This window comes from Aythya fuligula, chromosome 1 (assembly GCF_009819795.1).
Source record: "Aythya fuligula isolate bAytFul2 chromosome 1, bAytFul2.pri, whole genome shotgun sequence".
Lineage (NCBI taxonomy): Eukaryota > Metazoa > Chordata > Aves > Anseriformes > Anatidae > Aythya > Aythya fuligula.
In genome coordinates, this window is record NC_045559.1 from 45,764,300 (window position 1) to 45,782,339 (window position 18,040).

Below are 18,040 nucleotides of genomic sequence, written 5' to 3' on the forward strand. Positions count from 1 at the left end.
GTGCTTTTTTATACTTTCTTAATTGTGGTTGACTCCATATTGCCTGCTGTCTACACTGAGGCAAGCTAAAATTCTATTTGAGGGGGAGTGCTATTCTTTTCCTATTCTCTTTCTTCTGCAGCTGGCCCACTGGTCACTATACAGAGCATAGTTAGATACCTCTGGACTCCTCACAACAGCCATGAAGTCGGCAGCCTTCTGATACTGACACCAGCTTAGATTGCCATCAGGAAGTTTTCAACTTTCTTACAGGTTGTTGATGAAGAACATCATTCCCTTGGGCCTCTAGTTAGCACCGTCATGGAATCTCCTGTGAAGCTGAAGAGCTTGATGGGTTTTTCAACCATCAAGAATAATAACATTAGTAAAAAGCAGAGAAAAAAATAGAGGTTGAAATGTATTTGATGCATGTCTAGTGTTGATCTCCTGATTTGCTTTCCTACAAAAACAAAGCTGTATAATATGTACCCAGATTATTCAGCAAACCAAACCAACGCGAAGTAGAGGCAATGATCAGATTACTTTTAAATCATATCATGGCACCAAACCATAATACTCTTGGGCCAAAGAAATCATTGCTAGTATAGCCTCTGAGAGGGATGGAAAGAACTATAGGTGCAGTTGATAGCACATCATCAAAAGTAAACCAGGCAAAACTACTGAGGTTCCAGCAAAGGATGAATGTTTAACTTTGGAGGTGTAAGTCTATGCTAAAATAGCCAGTTTTTGAAAGTGTGCCTGTAAATCTCTAGCACTGAGCACAGAATTACTAACAAATACCCACAGGACTGTTCTCAGAAGTGATAATCATAGAAACTCATGAGATCAAAGGCCATGCGTTCCACTTAGTTCACAAATTCCAGATTCAGGTCTTTTTAAGATTACATCATACCATATAGAAATGCCCTGAACTGTTGCATAAAGCATCCACAGTAATACTGAATGAGACATCTTCCCTTGACCCAGACCCATGGTGTCTGATGAAGAACTAGAAGGTCTTTTTAGTCTTCTGGATGTGTGAGAAAAATCTCAATAATTTTCTTCAGACCGGATTTTCTGTGAAGCTATTTTATTCGCGATTGCAATGGTGGGCATCCTGCAAGCAGGAGCATACAGTAAGAGTTTATCATAATTAACTTTGATAATAAACTTAGCTAACTAACTTAACTAAGTTTATCATAATTCGCTATTACCCAACACCTCATTTCTCCTGTTTCCTCACTGGCTGAGTACTACAGGTTCACAACCTACTCGATGCACTTCTGTACCATATAGGTACAATTTAATTTGACCAACTGTCAATTTCTCCTTTTCCTTTTTTTTTTTTTTTTTTTTTCCTAGAAGGAAGGAGGGCCTAGAAGGGTTAGAGGGCCTGTGATTTTTGTTCTTACTGATTTCGTACCGCTCATCCTGTTTTTCTTAGCTGTCCTCCTTATTTTGGGACAGTGTGACCATCTCCTTATCTGCTTAGCATACTCCTCACTGCTATACTGCCCAATCACTTTTGAAGATGCAAGGTTAGTGGAATTTTCCACTGCAAAAACACCTTCTATGGCAAAAACACAACTTTGTTTCTCACAGATATGAATCCAACTACTGAAAAAAAAAAAAAAAAAAGTGTGTATCTATTTTTCTTTTTATTCTGAAGACAGATTCAAACTGCAAAAAGTCACAGAAAAGATGTCTGTCACAATGGTGGTAGGAAATGCTGAACTGAGTTCATGGTAGTCTGGATTTACCATTAGTGTGGGATCCTTAATTAGGCAGTACTGTGAATTGAATATAACTATACTGTCTTTTGATAGTAAGCTCCACAAAAAGATGGAAGGATTTTGTTTAGCAGAAAGAAAAGTCAAACATTATTAAAACACAGCCTGAATAGTTAACTTTTTTAGTAAGTGTTTTTAGTAAGTGACAAGGTAGGCAGAATAGAAAACAAAAAAAAAAATAACAGCTCTTCCTTACCCGCTGTGCCTTTACAGACAGGTCCTAGTTTTCACTTAGTCACTTTCTCAGCATCAGTAAATGAAAAGTGTCCTCAGGTCCAAAGGAAGTTCAGCTGGCCCTCCTTGACAGCTGTCTCTCTGTCCCTGACTGCAGGTTCAAGTCCTGCTCAAGCACTGCAGGTGCTAGCTTCTTGTGGTGTTCCTGTGCCAGCTAGGCACTGTGGTCTTCAAAAGTGTCTCCCCTCAGCCTTTTATTTTACCACCTCTAGAGAAGGAATGATCTCTTCTTCCAAAAAATATGAGTATACGCAATTACTTTTTGAACATACATGTACATACTTTACAACAGACAACACACAAAGACAGGAAAAAATAACTCCACCACAACCACCCACAATCCAAAATGAATCAGATTGGAAGCTGATTATTTTGTACATATTTTTGAGAGAGCTGATTAAATATCTTAGATAGACCAGCATTTCTGATAGGCCAGCATACCCGTGGGTACTGAGAGAACTGGAGGAAGAGCTGACCAAGCTGTTTTCCATCATTTATCATCAGTACTGACTATCAGGAGAGGTCCCAGTTGACTGGCGGCTAGTAAATGTGAAGCCCATCTACAAGAAGTGCCGGAGGGTGGACCTTGGAAAGTACAGGCCTGTCTGTCTGCCCTCGGTGCTGGGGAAGCTCATGGAGCCGGTTATCTTGAATGTCATCATGCGGCACTCGCAGGGCAACCAGGTGATCAGGACCAGTCAGAATGGGTTTATGAAAGGCAGGTCCTGCTTGATGAACATGATCTCCTTCTATGACAAAGTGACACAATGGATGTGGTCTACCTTGACTTCAGCAAGGCTTTTGACACCGTTTCGCACAGCATTCTCCTCAAGAAACTGGCTGCCCATGACTTGGACTGGCATACACTTTGTTGGGATAAAAACTGCCTAGGTAGCAGCTGGGCCCAAAAAGTCGTGGTTAATGGAGTTAAACCCAGTTGAAAGCCAGTCACTAGTGGTGCCCCCAGGGGTCAGTACTAGGGCTAGTTCTCTTTAATACCTTTATCAATGATCTGGATGAGGGGATTGAGTGCACCCTCAGTAAGTTTGCAGATGACACCAAGTTAGGTGCATGTGTTGATCTGCTCAAGGGTAGGAAGGCTCTGCAGGAGGATCTGGATAGGCTGGACCGATGGGCTGAGGCCAGCTGCATGAGGTTCAACAAGGCCAAGTGCCAGGTCATGCACCTGGGGCACAACAACCCCAAGCAGAGCTACAGGCTGGGAGATGAGTGGTTGGAAAGCTGCCTGGCAGAGAAGAACCTGGGAGTATTGGTTGACAGTCATCTGAATATGAGCCAGCAGTATGCTCAGGTGGCCAGGAAGACCAACAGCATCCTGGCTTGTATAAGAAGCAGTGTGGCCAGCAGGTCTAGGGAAGTGATTGTCCCCCTGTACTCGGCTCTGGTGAGGCCACACCTTGAGTACTGTGTTCAGCTTTGGGTCCCTTACTACAGGAAGGACATCGAGGCCCTGGACCGTGTCCAGAGAAGGGCTATGAAACTGGTGAGGGGTCTGGAGAACAAGTCCTACGAGGAGCGGCTGAGGGAGTTAGGGTTGTTCAGTCTGGAGAAAAGGAGGCTGAGGGGCAACCTTATCACTCTCCATAGGTACCTTAAAGAAGGCTGTAGCGAGGCAGGGATTGGTCTGTTCTCCCATGTACCCAGTGATAGGATGAGGGGAAATGAGCTAAAGTTGCCCATGGGGGATTGGGTTGGATATTGGGAAGAACTTCTTTACTGAAAGGGTTGTTATGCATTGGAATGGGCTGCCCAGGGAAGTGGTTGAGTCACCATCCCTGGAGGTCTTTAAAAGATGTTTAGATGTAGAGCTTAGTGATATGGTTTAGTGGAGAACTTGTTAGTGTTAGCTCAGAGGTTGGACTAGGTGATCTTGGAGGTCTGTTTCAACCTAGATGATTCTGTGATTTTTAAAGAAAACACACGTTTCTTTAAAAAAGAAAACACACATTTTCTTTAAAAAAAAGTTCCTTGCAAACCAACACAGGTGTGTAATTTCACTGTAATCATTGCTGTCATTTAAAAAGCTGTGAAAGTCAAGTCTTCTCTTTCTCCTTGCAAAGGAGATACAAAGCTTGATTTTAATACAGTGATGAGATCCACCAGATACTGATATTTCCTGTGGAGAAAATACCATTAGTTTCCCAGCTGTCTGAGATGATCACATAAAACTGGTAATTGGCCATGTTACTGAATTCACCTAGATGCTTCTGGTGCATATGTGCTTACTTTGAAGCTCCATTCATGTTTATTTGGCTACATTTCAGAGACAAAAAGTCAACTAAAGTACTTTCTATCTAGATGTAAAATACCATATAGTTATAGTAGGGATGCACTTCCAAAAAGATTGATGTGCATGCAGTCCCTTGTAAAGGATTTCTCAGCCCACTAGGATGCTATTTGATGTTACTATTTTATTTTGGGAAACAGCTTTTTCTGGCTTCTGTCTTCTATTCATTTCAAAGCAAGCAATACTCATGATAGTTCAGTAGAACCAAGGAGAGAAACCTCCCGTGTTTTGTATCTTCCTCCATACTTAGCTTATATTATATTTTCCTAAACATTTCTTTTTCTCTATCACTTCTAAATCCTATGGGCCTCCTCCTTAGTGTTTTCCATATTTGTCATGCTAGAATTATCTGCAGTTGAACAGCTAACACCAGTATTGCTCTTTATAGATATCCTAACAAATTGGGAGCACTGTCTGTGGAAGAACAATACTGCCTCAATTTATGAGCAGTTAATCCTTGAAAGGCTGTATTTACAACAGACATGACTTGAAGCTCAGAGATTTTATACTATGATGAGTCAAAAAGTGTGCACATAGCCAATTTAATGTTTGACACCACTGGTGCATCTGTTGTAGCTGGTGTGAAATGATTGAAGTCTTACATGTGCAAATATGGTCAGTAGACAGGAGGCCTTTTCTTTACAAAAACAAACAAACACAAAATAACCAAACAGCAAACGGCATCAGCAAGGTAGTCTATAAGGTGCAAATGATCTGTGAGAGGAGGCTAAAATCACAGTGTAATACAGAAAAATATATAGATATGCAGTCCAAGAGCCATAACCTGTTAATGAGAACATGGATAAGATGCAACCAAACTGAATCTCTAATAAAGTAAAGGGGCAGCATTTCTAGGCAGATACATTTCAAAGTGTTTTTGCTTTTATTTAAAAACTCTATAATCTTTTATATGAAAAGCAGATACTGTTAATGATACTATTATGTCTAGATAACTAATCTGTCAATAAATACTTGAAAGGAAAAAAAATACAGCCAGCTATGAATGACACTTAATAAGCTAGTTGGTGTTATTAACAGACGTAACAAAACCTTACATACAAGGGGACTGATAGTGAAAGTTTATTAGTTTTCATGTATTAGACACATTTTAGAAAATCTGTTTAGAAAAGAGATTTTCTGTCATCGGTGTTGGGGAGCAACAGGAGGGGGCTCCCTACCAGAGCAAGGGAGCTGGAAGCTGAGGAGAGCACTTGGGCAGGCGGGACAGGCAGCCAAATCACAGAAACACAGCATTGCAGAATAGCTGAGGTTGGCAGGGCCCTCTGGAGGTTATCTGCTAAAACCCCCAGCTCAAGCAGGGCCACCCAGAGCAGGCTGCCCAGGATCATGTCCCAACAGCTTTTGAAGATCTCCAAGGAGGGAGACTACCAAAGCTTCCTGGCCAACCTATGCCAGTGCTCCTTCACTTGCACAGTAAGAAAGTGCTTCTTGACATCTAGACAGAACCTCCTGTACTCAAGGCTTTGGGGTAGGGAAAGGGAAAATGTTTCCAGAACCTGCTGGTTCCCCAAAATACTCTAGTGCGTGCTCATATAGGTTGCTGAGTGACTTCCTAACAATTTTGTCTATTGGCACCAAATTCAGAAATGTGAAATTTTCACATACATTTCAGTTGTTCTCAGTGTTTTGATTATTGGATTGTCCTGTATTTTCTTGCCTGCATCCCTTTGCAACACACCACAGTTGTATTGATATCTGTTTTAACAGCCCATCTGATGGAGATGTTCACTGGAAACTAAGTTCAGAAGTTTCCCGTGCTGTGTTTGTCATTCATAGAAACTGATGGGTTACCAGTATCATGGACCAAACTGGATGAGATTTCTCTAGATTTCTCATCCAGTTTGGTCAAAAAGAAAAAATCATATCAAAATCAGGTCAAAAGAAAAATCTTGTTAATATCAACATTTATTAAACATAAAGGTCAAATAGTACTAAAAAGAACACATTTGCTTAATGTTACCTGTCTGAATACTCTAAAAATTGTTATGAAGGTGCTTCACTTTTCTTTGTTAGAGAAAGGAAACAAAAATACTTTATACATTTCAAAAGCCATGGCTACCCTGTGAACCCAATACATCTTCTTCATATTGTTTCTGTATTAGATTTTTCTTCTGTTTATTGAGTCCTTTCTTTTCAAGAATCAGTTTTTTAAACATAACTTATTTCAAATCAACTCTTGAACTAAGCATCACAGGAGGCAGAACTATCAGGGTTCTTCATGTTTTTTCAGTCTGCTGGACAGACTACTTTTAATAAAAAAAAAAAAAAAGAAAGAAATCTGAATGACAATGAAAGAAGAGTTTGCCATGCTTTTGACATCTAGAACTTTCATTCTAAATCAGGATAACTAGTTTTCATAATGTGTAGATCAGCAACAAAATTGTATTCACTGTCATGCAGTCATAACTTAATTCCTGCCTGTAAACTCTCAGTTCCTAATACAAATCCTTTGCTTCAGAAGTGACATAAAAGGCCGTAATTTCCATAGCTATTTATGGGGATTCTCTACTCCCTCTTTTATGATATAAGATAATAATTTCACTGCATCATTTAAGTATTTCCAGTAATATTTTATACCCAACATATGCAGCAAAAGACCAAAGAGTAAACTGTTATATCCATGATGCAGTGTGTCTGCATCCCTTCTCTCTGCTACTGTAAGAAACCATGATCATATTCATGATGTGCTGGCTTTCTGCATTTGAAAATACAGATACACAAACACTACTCTGGCTTTCAAATATAGACATTAATTTTTTTTCCCTGCTTTGAATTCAAATTGTATTTCAAATAAACTGTGAGAAATAAATGGGTTCAGGCAAGATATTTAGATAAGAATTCTCTCATTTTTAAATTACTTTGTCACTCACTTCAAACTTAAGCTCAAAGCATTATGTTTCTGTCACACTTCCCTTGTTTCTCAGAAAGTAAGAATGTATATAAGCAGACAGGCAAAAATGGGAGACTGGCTTTCACCATGCAACTCTTGCATATTCTGGAGATGCTGTACAAAATACAAGGCCTTCTAAACTTCTGAATCTTCATATAAGTTTACCAATTCAATGTTTTAGAAATAGTTACACTTCAGTACAAAGGTGATATGCATATAATCCTGTTGAAAACTGAAGCTATTCCATAAATTTTTCTATTTCTTTGTGCCACTGTCGCCAATTGCTTTAAAATTCATAAGAGCAGTACATCATAACTATCTGCACAGGTAATAGATTTATACATTTTTTTCTTTAAGGGTTAGCTTGAAAATCTTCACTAGTGCCACTGAGAGGTGATTGTGAAAGAGAAATTGAGTTCTTTACTTCTTAGTAACTTAACAAAATTCAGAAAAATAACATGCCAGTGGTATTTCTTATTTTTTTATGAAAACAAGATTTATGTGATTATGCTTTCTGTGTCTGTGTTGGTATATAAATGTACATGGTGCTTTTCTGTCTATGTCATTCTGTCAGTTCTATTCCAATAATACTTGTTTCGATTGTCCAATCTCAATCAACTTTACAGAAGCAGAGCAATCTAAACTATATTAAATTCCCAAGAGCTCAATGAAAAATGTAACCAGGTAGAGGAAAGAGACTATTTTAAACTTCCCCTGGGGGTGGAAAAATATGCTGTGGCTTCAACCACTATGAAATATCAGATAACCTAGTAGAAAAGATAAATTAGGAGTAATATAACCAAAGAAATATGTTTCATTTGGAATTTGATAGCAAAATATCCAATCCTCAGTCTAATTTCTTCCCCTGCTATGAAATCTTAGGTGCAAATCTGACATTTTTGTGCAGTCAGGATATTAATAATGTCTCTATCTCTTTCTTTTGCCCTCCCTTGCTTATGGATTCTATGATGTCTTGTAAAAACTGAACTCATGCTACAGTCTTGATACATTTTGGTTTAAAAACAAACACCTGTGAGAAGAAAATCCATTGAAAACTAAGTTTTATAAGTACTTTTACTCACAAAATAGTTTTTTCATGTTATGACAATCATTAGACATTAGATTGGTCAGAGAATAAAAACCCAGAAAAAAAAAATAATACAAACCACTGTCCTGAATTGTGTTTAATGAATATTAGCACTAATTCTTGCTCATTCTTTTTATTCTTTTTTTTTTTTTTTTCAGATGAAGCAGATTGGTCATGATGGCTACAACCCCACCTCTGTAGCTGAATGGCTGGATTCCATTGAATTGGGTGACTATACCAAATCCTTTCTAATTAATGGCTATACATCGATGGACCTTGTGAAAAAAATCTGGGAGATTGAATTAATTAACGTAAGTTGGTCAATTTGTAGCAGTAGTTCCTCCAAAATACATTACAACACATGTCCTTACATAGCAAAGTGAAAGCACAAAAGCAAATTTCATTACAAATATCATCATCAAGTACTGTTAATGGTTACAGCTTTTATGGCTATACCTAGGCTCACCATACCCTTTGCTTCCATTTGCTTTTCTATTGTGTTTAGCATGATATTCAATCAGTATGATTGTGTCTGACTTCAAGATATTGAATGACATTTAAAAATATGTTTTTATAGCTTATAGCTACAAAGCGTAAGACTTCACTTATAAAATGCTTAACAACAGTACTTCTTGTAAAGATACTTAAAGTTTGCTTTTTCCACATGCTCTGACTAAGTTAAACTTAAAAGAAAGAAACCTTAAATATACCCAAATTATGCTGGGGGGAACAAAATATTTTTTAATCACTTTTGCTTGAAACTTTATTTACATGAATGAATTAAATTAGAGGCACAAATATGGACAAATATAAACTTTCATATGAGCTGTACTGCATATTAATTTGGAATAAGATGAATTTTCTACTGTTACAGTGAAGACATTGACAGTACAACTCTACCATTGGAATATTCCTTCAAGTTTTGTATCTGAAACTGAGTTGTTTGGTTTTGTAAAAGATAATTATAGCTTTGGATCTGCTGTGACTTTTGAAATCAACTATATCATCATCTTATCTGATCTTTAAGGCAGTCCCTATAAGGACAAAAGTTCAGTGTTGTATTTTACCAGCTCTTTACAGACAAAAAGCTGTGCTCTTCCTTTCCGTAAAGGAAGGAAGATTCCTGCATCTCTGCCTCTAATTAGTGCCTAGTTCCCAGAACAGTGAAAGCGCTACCAGTAGCCATAAGCAATCAAGCATAAGATAGAGCAGCTGATATAGCTTTAAAGTGGGGAACAGTTCCCACTTCCCTTCAAGCTAGAGAACTGGAAAATATAAAGATGGTGCAAAGCCATGTTCCAGCAAAGTAGCTGGTGTACAAGGCACAAACATGTATATCCTGAGACCAGTGTTTAAAAGAGCTATTTCATATTGACTGAAAGACAAAGCTATTACTTGTTACATTTCTTTTCTTACTATCACACTGCAGTTAATTTTAGCTAGCATGAAAATGTAGAATTAAGAGTAAGGATCAAAGTCAACCTTACGTGTTCAGTCAATGTATGTCGTAGGTGTATAAAGGAAGTTAGGATATGATTGATTTTATGGGTGTCTGCTGTTAAGCTATTTATAACTGTAATTCTTTTTTCTGTAAATGGCTGAAATTTTATTAATAAATGGGGATCCTTTGCTCTACAACCTTACATAAGTGAAAAACCAGCACCAAGTTGAAAAAAGTGGAAGTCTCTGCTCACATTACCTTTTGTAACTTAATTTTGCATCCCAACCATTTTGCCATTATCAATTCAGAAACAAATTACCCTTTAGCTCCCCCAAGTGGATCATTAAATCCTCATTAAAGGCTTGTGGTTTAATTCCAAACTTAAACTGATGAAATGGGAAGTACCTGCACTGAAGTTAACAGGAATACACTTCTGTAAAATTAATATAAACCAAACCAGTACATACCCCTCTAATTTCAAGGCTTAACAACACGTTCTCATTTAAGGCCTGTGCTTTTTGGGAAAACATTCCTTTTTGCTATGGTTTGCCAGGAGCAGCTGTTAAACAGTTGCTAAAATATTTGTATAGTTATAGATACCCAAACAGTATATATTTTTCCCACCTGATATAATATTGTATTATGTTGTTCAAGAGCATAGTAAGTAAATCATTTCCACATTCTCAGAATTTTCTTTTTAGTCTAGTCAATATATATTTCCTTTTTTTTTTTTTTTTTCTTTTTTTTTCTTTCTTTTTTTTTTTTTCTGATTTTTCCCACCAACCATTAGTATCTAATCATAAAGAAATAATTGTTTCCTAACAAAATCTGTAGCTCAGGGAAGTATTTATTGTTATTTTGCTGATTGGATGAAGTGGAATCTTTCAGAAAAGGATAAAAAATTGGTCTGAGGTGCTGTGAAGTCTGACAGAACAAGATGCTTATCTCTGACCTGTAGTCCTGCTGTCTGAAATCCATTTCAAAGGCTCCACCTCCTCATTCAGACCAGGGCAAACAAGACCTTGTTACAGAAAGTTTTTCATGAAGGAATCCATAAGCATCAAAGACACTAACAGTGGAATTATGACTTCTGTATTTAGTAGTTCAGAATCCACGCACTTGGAAAATAACAGAAAATCCCAACCCAACATTCTGAGAAGAGTTCAAAGTACCTGTGGTTTGGTGTTTCTTAGTGCTTCAGTTGTAGATTGAGCAAGAAGTTTCATTGTATCTACTCCAAGTACTCAATAGAAACATAATAAAAGGGTTACAGATATGATAAAGTTTTCATTTTAGCCATCAGTTAAACAGTTGCAGCCACTAAATTTGACAGAAAAGCCATTCTTGCTTCCTATTTCTTAGTCGCTACTTCTTTCCATTATGCTATTGGGAAACCATCCATGGCTTATGGAGTGGTAGAAACAGATTTGAGGGTAGATATATTTTATTAAGTAAAGTAGCATAGCTGAAAGGGTATGGACAAGGAGACAACATTTGCTTTTGCACAAGCCCTTGTTTCCATTCTAAAAAATGAAAATTCTTTACTATATTCTTTCTACACTTTTTGTCATCATCAACTCATATGCTGGTGGATGAATTTCATGAGGTCTTAGATTTTTTTCCTATGGTAATAACAAGGTCATTCTTTATCATAATGGCATCTAATATGCCATTGTGAGTTTTACTGATGGCATGTCTCTGAACTTCCATGTGTGATGCTGACCAAGGTGTTCTATTTCTATTTCAATGCATAAATCGATTAAATTAAGTTATTAAAGCAAACAGTCAATTTTGGGGGAAGAAAAAAATAAAAAAGCAGAGAGCATATTCTGAAAGTCTCCTTGCAGCTGAATGAAGCTAGCTTCCATAAATTCCTTGGATAAACTATAACAGGTGGCAAGAGATAGGATCATGCAGAGGATGATTCAAAGTGTTTAAATTATGGCTAATTATCTGGATTGCTTCCTAGAGGAATTTGTCTCTCCCTATTGACATGTAGAGATGCTAAGAAGATTAGCTTTAGTACATTAAAGTTAACCTTTGTATGTAAGTCCTTACTCCCTTAGGAAACTGGGATGATCAGAGCTTTAAATATTCCTAAAAATAACATCTTTTACTTTTATTTCTGACACTGTTTACTATCCTTGGAAGTTAGCATCTAGTCAAGCACATTTGGAAAAAGTGAGAGGAAAATGCCAAGCACATGAGAAAAGAATTCCAAGACACCAGTGGTAAAGGCCATCTTCCTTCAGTTTATCTGGTCTTCCATCTACCTTACTGGCAGAAACAAATTTAATATGCAGCTTTCTGCATCAAGTTCATGTCAGCTCTAATTTATGTGCTAGTCTCTTTTGGACTTTTATGTATACATACGTATAATGTTTGTTATTGCAAGCACAATCAAGCAGCAATTACTTAAAGCAATTGTATCAGAAAAGTCATTTAAAAAGTAATTAATTTGTGTTATCTTTCATCAGCCTTTCCAGTCCTTTTTCAACAAGCCAGACTTTGGAGTTTAGATTCTGTTTCACTAATTAATTTCTCATTTAGATCCAGAATTTTCCCAAATTCATTGCCTAATTTCTCAGGTGTATGCTTCTTATAATGCATTGGTGGAATTAAACAGAATCAGAGAATGGTCAAGGTTAGAAGGGACTTCTGAATATCATCTAGTCCAACCTCCCTGCCAAGCAGGATCACCTAGAGCACATTTTGCAGGATGGCATCCATGTGGGTTTTGAATATCTCCAGAGAAGGAAAATTCACAATCTCTCTGGGCAACCTGTTCCAGTGCTCTGTCACCTTCACAGTAAAGTGTCCTCTCACATTCCGATGGAACTTCCTGTGCTTCAGTTTGTGCCCGTTGAAGCACAATTGCCTTGTCCTTCGATTTTAAGTATTCAGGATATGCCTTTTCCCAGAACTGGCTTTTCCAACACTTCTGTTTTTATCTCCCAGATTCCTTGGCTCAGTAGAAAGGTCAAATTCTATCCTCAGATTCGGATGCCATCTATTCAATGCTGTAGCTATGTGTAACATTTCTGAAAAATGTCTAATCTGCTAAAAGAAGTCCACTATGTTCTGAAATCCCATAACCCATCTAAAATATGTACCTTGCTTTAAAGTATAAATGCTCTTCTACATGACTAATCATATTATTCTTGTCTGTTATTCTGGATTACTTACGTAACCCTCCCCCTCTGGGATTCACTCTGTTCAGAGAACTTTTACCAAAAAGATTCTTCATGCAAGATATAAACAAGTTAAAAGTACAAAGTGAGTTATTTATTGTCTAATACACACAATACATTGCAGGACTAATGAACTAAGCATTAAATCAACCCTCCCCCCCCCCCCCCCCAAATGAGTCACTCAGTCTACTGGACAAATAGTCATCAGTCAGGTAGGGAATGCTGGCCTGTGCTGCTCTGTGGAACAGGATAATCTATGATGTTGCTGAATCGCTGTCTTACAATTCCCTTTTTTCCTTTGGATTTTATGCATTTTCATTTGAGTGTTGTTATTCTTGAATCCTCAAGGTGCTGGTTTCCCCAGCCTCAACAATCCTACTTATGTCTGCAATTTCACCTTTCTTATCTTGTGTGCTTCTAGCCTATGTACTCTCTCACAGCTCCTTCTCACACCCTAGCACTTTTCTCAAAAGAAAACTGAGAATGGTTACACAGCTGTGCTATACTGAAAGTAGGCCTCGAATCACAGATAGATGAACTCCTGGGAGGAAGGTTGCATGTAAGTGGCCTGGTTTACATTTCTTCTCAAGTAGTTCATCCTGCATTGTGAGCCTCTTCTATTTTTTTACAATGATCTTTCACATGGACAATTCAGTCTTTTCTTTAAAATTAATGTTAACAAAATGGTTTCATAAATTCAATTAGATTCCAGATTTTGAGCTTTTGAGGAAGTGTTAATGATACAGTCTCACCCAACTTGTATTCCTGGTTTATATTAGGATATGACTGCTGTTCAGGATCAGATCAAAGATACTACAGAAAGGAAATAGCTACCAATGGACCGTATCCCATTAGTTTATAACTAAATACTTTGGACTATCCACAATATTGCTGGCAAGTTTCACAATTTAAATATGCACTGTGTGAAAAAGTGACTCTGCTGTAGAGCTGCTACATGATATTTTCACTGCAACTCACTAGATTTTGTATTGTAGTAACAAAAGTGCATAAAAATGGCCATACTGAAACAGGTCAGAGGCTCTACCTAGCCCACTGGGCTGTCTATAAAAATTACTTTAAACAGGAGACCAGGGAAAGCTATGTAAAAAGGACAAGTGTATTACAAGCTATCTGCACGGTATTCTTCTCATCATTAATCAGGCTCAGCTGAAGGATTTCTGGAATTGGGGCATTTCTTCACAACTGGTCCTTGTCTTTCTTACCTTGAAAAGCTTACAATCATCATCAAGTTTTGTGATCTTACTGTTAGTCCTCTTTCCTCTGAAATTTATAAATATATTGAACAGCAGATGTCTATTCACAAATCTACTCAGAAATTCACTAGGTACCTTATTCCACTGTGAAAACTGTGTTTTCTTCTACAGTTTCCTATTTTAACCATCTATTTGGCCATAAAAGAACCTCTTCTTATGGCATCATTCCATGATTGGTTTTTGTTTGTTTGACTGTTGTTTTTTTGTTTGTTTGTTTGTTTTTGTACAAGCCTTTTGAGATTGGCTTTGTCTAAAGACTTCAGAAATCCAGACAAGCTGTATCAAACATATATCATCAACTTTATCTATGTATTTTTGACTGTTTCAAAGAGTTCTAATAAGCTTTTTAGATATGAGGTGCCTTTACGCTTTGACGCTTCCTGGTTGTATTTATCCATGTGTCCACATGGATACATTATTAATGTATTATTAAATTCTTACTAATTTGCCTTGGACAGACTTAGAAGCCTTTATTTCCACAAATCTTCCATTAAACTCTTTTTTTTTTTTTTCTTTTTTTTTTTTTTTTTAATTAGCATCATTTTTTTCACCATCAGATAGCAAGGTCTTCAAGAAGTTCATCCTTGAATTCCTTTTCTACTTATCTTTCTCTGTTCTATGGTTCATTTTACATTTCTATCATTTCTTTCAGTCATCTCTTTTACAAACTGAAGAGTTTTGCAAAATGGCTAAACTTAGCCATTTCATACTTTCAGAATTCCTTGTCCTGTATCTTTCTAGTGATTCTCTGTACAACTGTGATTGTACACAGAATGCCAGCTACACAATCCTAATTTCAAAGTCAGAATTACTTTATTCATATAAAACCTGCACCTATGGATATAAATAATAGTGACCTCTGTATTGAACTTAGCTCTCAAAGCTCTTTTGAGGCCTTAGACAACTAATGCACCTACAATGTAGAACTTAAAGTCTCTGCTTAAAAGACTTGAAAATGGACCACGTACTGCATTCAGATTTCTTGACAAGGTTAATGTCTCACTTAGCAGCCTCCCCATCTTCTCCAACAAAACGGATAGCAACTTCACAGCTTGACTGGGTAATACACACCAAATGGATGGATTTTTTACAGTGCTCACTTGACAGCTTAATTTCTCATGTTCTACAGCATAAAAGATGCCTATTTCTTAGGAGGGCTGTCCTTCAGATTTTGTTTGACAAATTATTCTGCAACTCTTCTCCTGTTAATACTTAATTTCCCAAGTGTACCACTCTGTAAAGGCAGATTTTTAGGAAGAATGAAACATTACATCTCAAAAACATATTCTTATACATTGCAGTTGCAGACCTACAATTCTCATTCCTTTTCCTCTCTGACTCAGAGGCCTGTGCTAGATTTCAGGCCGTTGAAAGAATTAAGACTGTGTTTGGAGCCACAGTCCTTTCTGATCTCCGAGAGACACTGCTGAATGATAAAGATGCCCGTAGCTCTTCTTGTAGTTGCTTTGTAAATGGGACCATTTTGGATAATCAGAAGAGCTTTCAAGACTGTAAGTCTGCATTAGCAATAGTCTGTGGGATTTCAATTTATTAGGAACCTTATTAAAAATAATTTCTATAGTTGTTTAATTTAGAAAAATTATCTGAATGACATTTTCTTGTTCATGCCTTTCCAAATATTCAGGAGCATTTTGCTAATATAATTGATTAAGAAAGTATTTGAAATTAATTTATGTGAAAAATATTTTTAAAACAGCTACAAAGTTGCACATGTGCACACACGTGTGTATATATTTATTTATATTTAAATGTATGTAACTTGAAAATAAAGAATTATGCAGCAAGCTAAATGATGGAATCTCACCCTTCAAATATAAGTGCCACTTTTACAGAGACAACCATGTTTATGTACTAGTGCAATGTCTTGAATTCCAAAGGTTCTAGGTAGTGTAAAATGACTGAGAATCTTTCTGCCATCCTACAAAAGCAAATGGGCTGGTTTCCTAAAAAACAGATATCTCTACCCTATGAAAATTTTGTGGGAATCTCTAAAACTCTTTGCCAGGCAGGCTGAACTTTTGGTTTTTACATTCATTAGTCAGGTAATAATCAGTACATTAAGACATTTAGAAGAATCTTTTCTACTACATTTGTGGTGTTTTATGTGTTAAATAACTGCAATTTTGAAATGGCTAATTCACAGCCTTTATTGGTACGATAAAACATGAAAGAAACTTTCTAAAAACATTCAAATTCTCTGGCTTATCTGTTTACAAAACTATCCTAATTTGCTTAAATAATATGGTCAAGTATTAAGCAGTTTTTCTGACAACAGGGTAGTTGCTTATACATTTGAAATCACGTATATTGAAGATGGGTCTGAAAAAAAAGAGTTTTCATCATGATGCATGATTTCTTGCTGCATTATTTCTTGATGAGCTAAGGCATGTATATAGATTTGCTCACTTGCTCCTACATTAGCAGAACAATGCCTCAAATGACATTACATTAATTTGTGTGAGCTGCTACAGTTGTAAGTAACTCTCTAAATTACTCTATTTGCCTTTGAAATGGAATCAGTAAGATCGCTGCATGTATTAAAAAAAAAAAAAAAAAAAAAAAAAAAAGCTATGAAATATTATACAAGTAGCATTTTTTTCCTATACACAATAGCTGTGTAGATTTTGTTATCCAGAGCACCCACAGAGGTCTCAAAAAGGTTTTAATAATACCCATTTTTGTTCCTTTTGCAAGGATGATATACTTAACAATTGCAATTGGGTAGTAAATTTGCTCCATTGGATCTTGCATTTTAAGAGATTCTGCAGTCAGATTCTTTCTGCTTTGAATACTGCTAGCAGCTCCATCAGTCACTCAGTTTGTAAATTATTGTGGATTTTACTGATCATTTAGAAATGGTTGTTATGTTGTAGCAATGCAGTGGCAGTCTCTAGAAATTGTAATAGAAGTGCTTTTATCCTCAACAAATCCACATACCAATATTGTAACTTTATTTTATTGTAACTGTTTAACTCTTTTGTACAATTTCTGCATGTAACATTTTGAATAGATAGTGGTCTTGGCTTCTTGAGTGATAATATGTACAAACTTCCATCTGTTCCTCATGATAATGCAAAATACTTTTTAAATATGCCATCATCTTTTGCCTACACTGTTATTTGCAGAAGATCAGGAGACAATGTAAAACATGGCAATTTCTTCAAGCCATCCGCTATTTACCTCTTTCTACTTCCATCTTGGATCATAACAGTGTTTAGATAGGGGAAAGGCGGAGCAAAAACACTTCTAGTTTAAATACAGCGCTTTAGTTCAAATACAAGGGAAGAAAAGAAGAGAAAGCACTTGTACTGTGAGGATTTTCACAGCATTTATTTTTTTGATCGTATAATTCTTTTTTAGTCCATCCAGTATCATTTTAAACTACAGATTATTTAAGTAAAAGAGACTATATAAGTATATTACAATAATTTCCCTGATGCTGTATTTATATTTCCTTATTATTTGACAGTAATTTAAAATTTTCATTTCTGATTTTAAAAATATAGTAAAATAACAGTTTGATCACTAAATCAAGTAACTGAAATTTGCAATTTCTTTTAATGTTTCCCATTTCCTCAATGTATCTCTGATTTTAAAGATTTCAGTCATATCAAAATGATGTAATTTTTAATGAGTTACCACTTTTTTGAGGTAAATCTTTGCTCTTATATTAGAAATCTTAAATCTCCCCCTCCCCCTTCTTTTTCTCTTTCTCTTTCTCTTTCTCTCTTTTTTTCTTTCTCTCTGCCCCATCTGCTCTTCAAAACAAATTATAATCAGGTAGTGATTGGCAGCAATTTTTAG

At 36.5% G+C, this 18,040-nt stretch overlaps 1 protein-coding gene across 1 annotated transcript in view; it reads left to right on the top strand.

Moving 5' to 3' along the window:
• ANKS1B (ankyrin repeat and sterile alpha motif domain containing 1B) overlaps positions 1-18,040 on the top strand; it is a 433,323-nt gene that overhangs the window by 264,541 nt on the left and 150,742 nt on the right. The window contains exon 17 of the mRNA XM_032196110.1: positions 8,468-8,620. Coding sequence (XP_032052001.1) covers positions 8,468-8,620 — 153 coding nt within the window. The remainder of the gene's footprint in view (positions 1-8,467; positions 8,621-18,040) is intronic.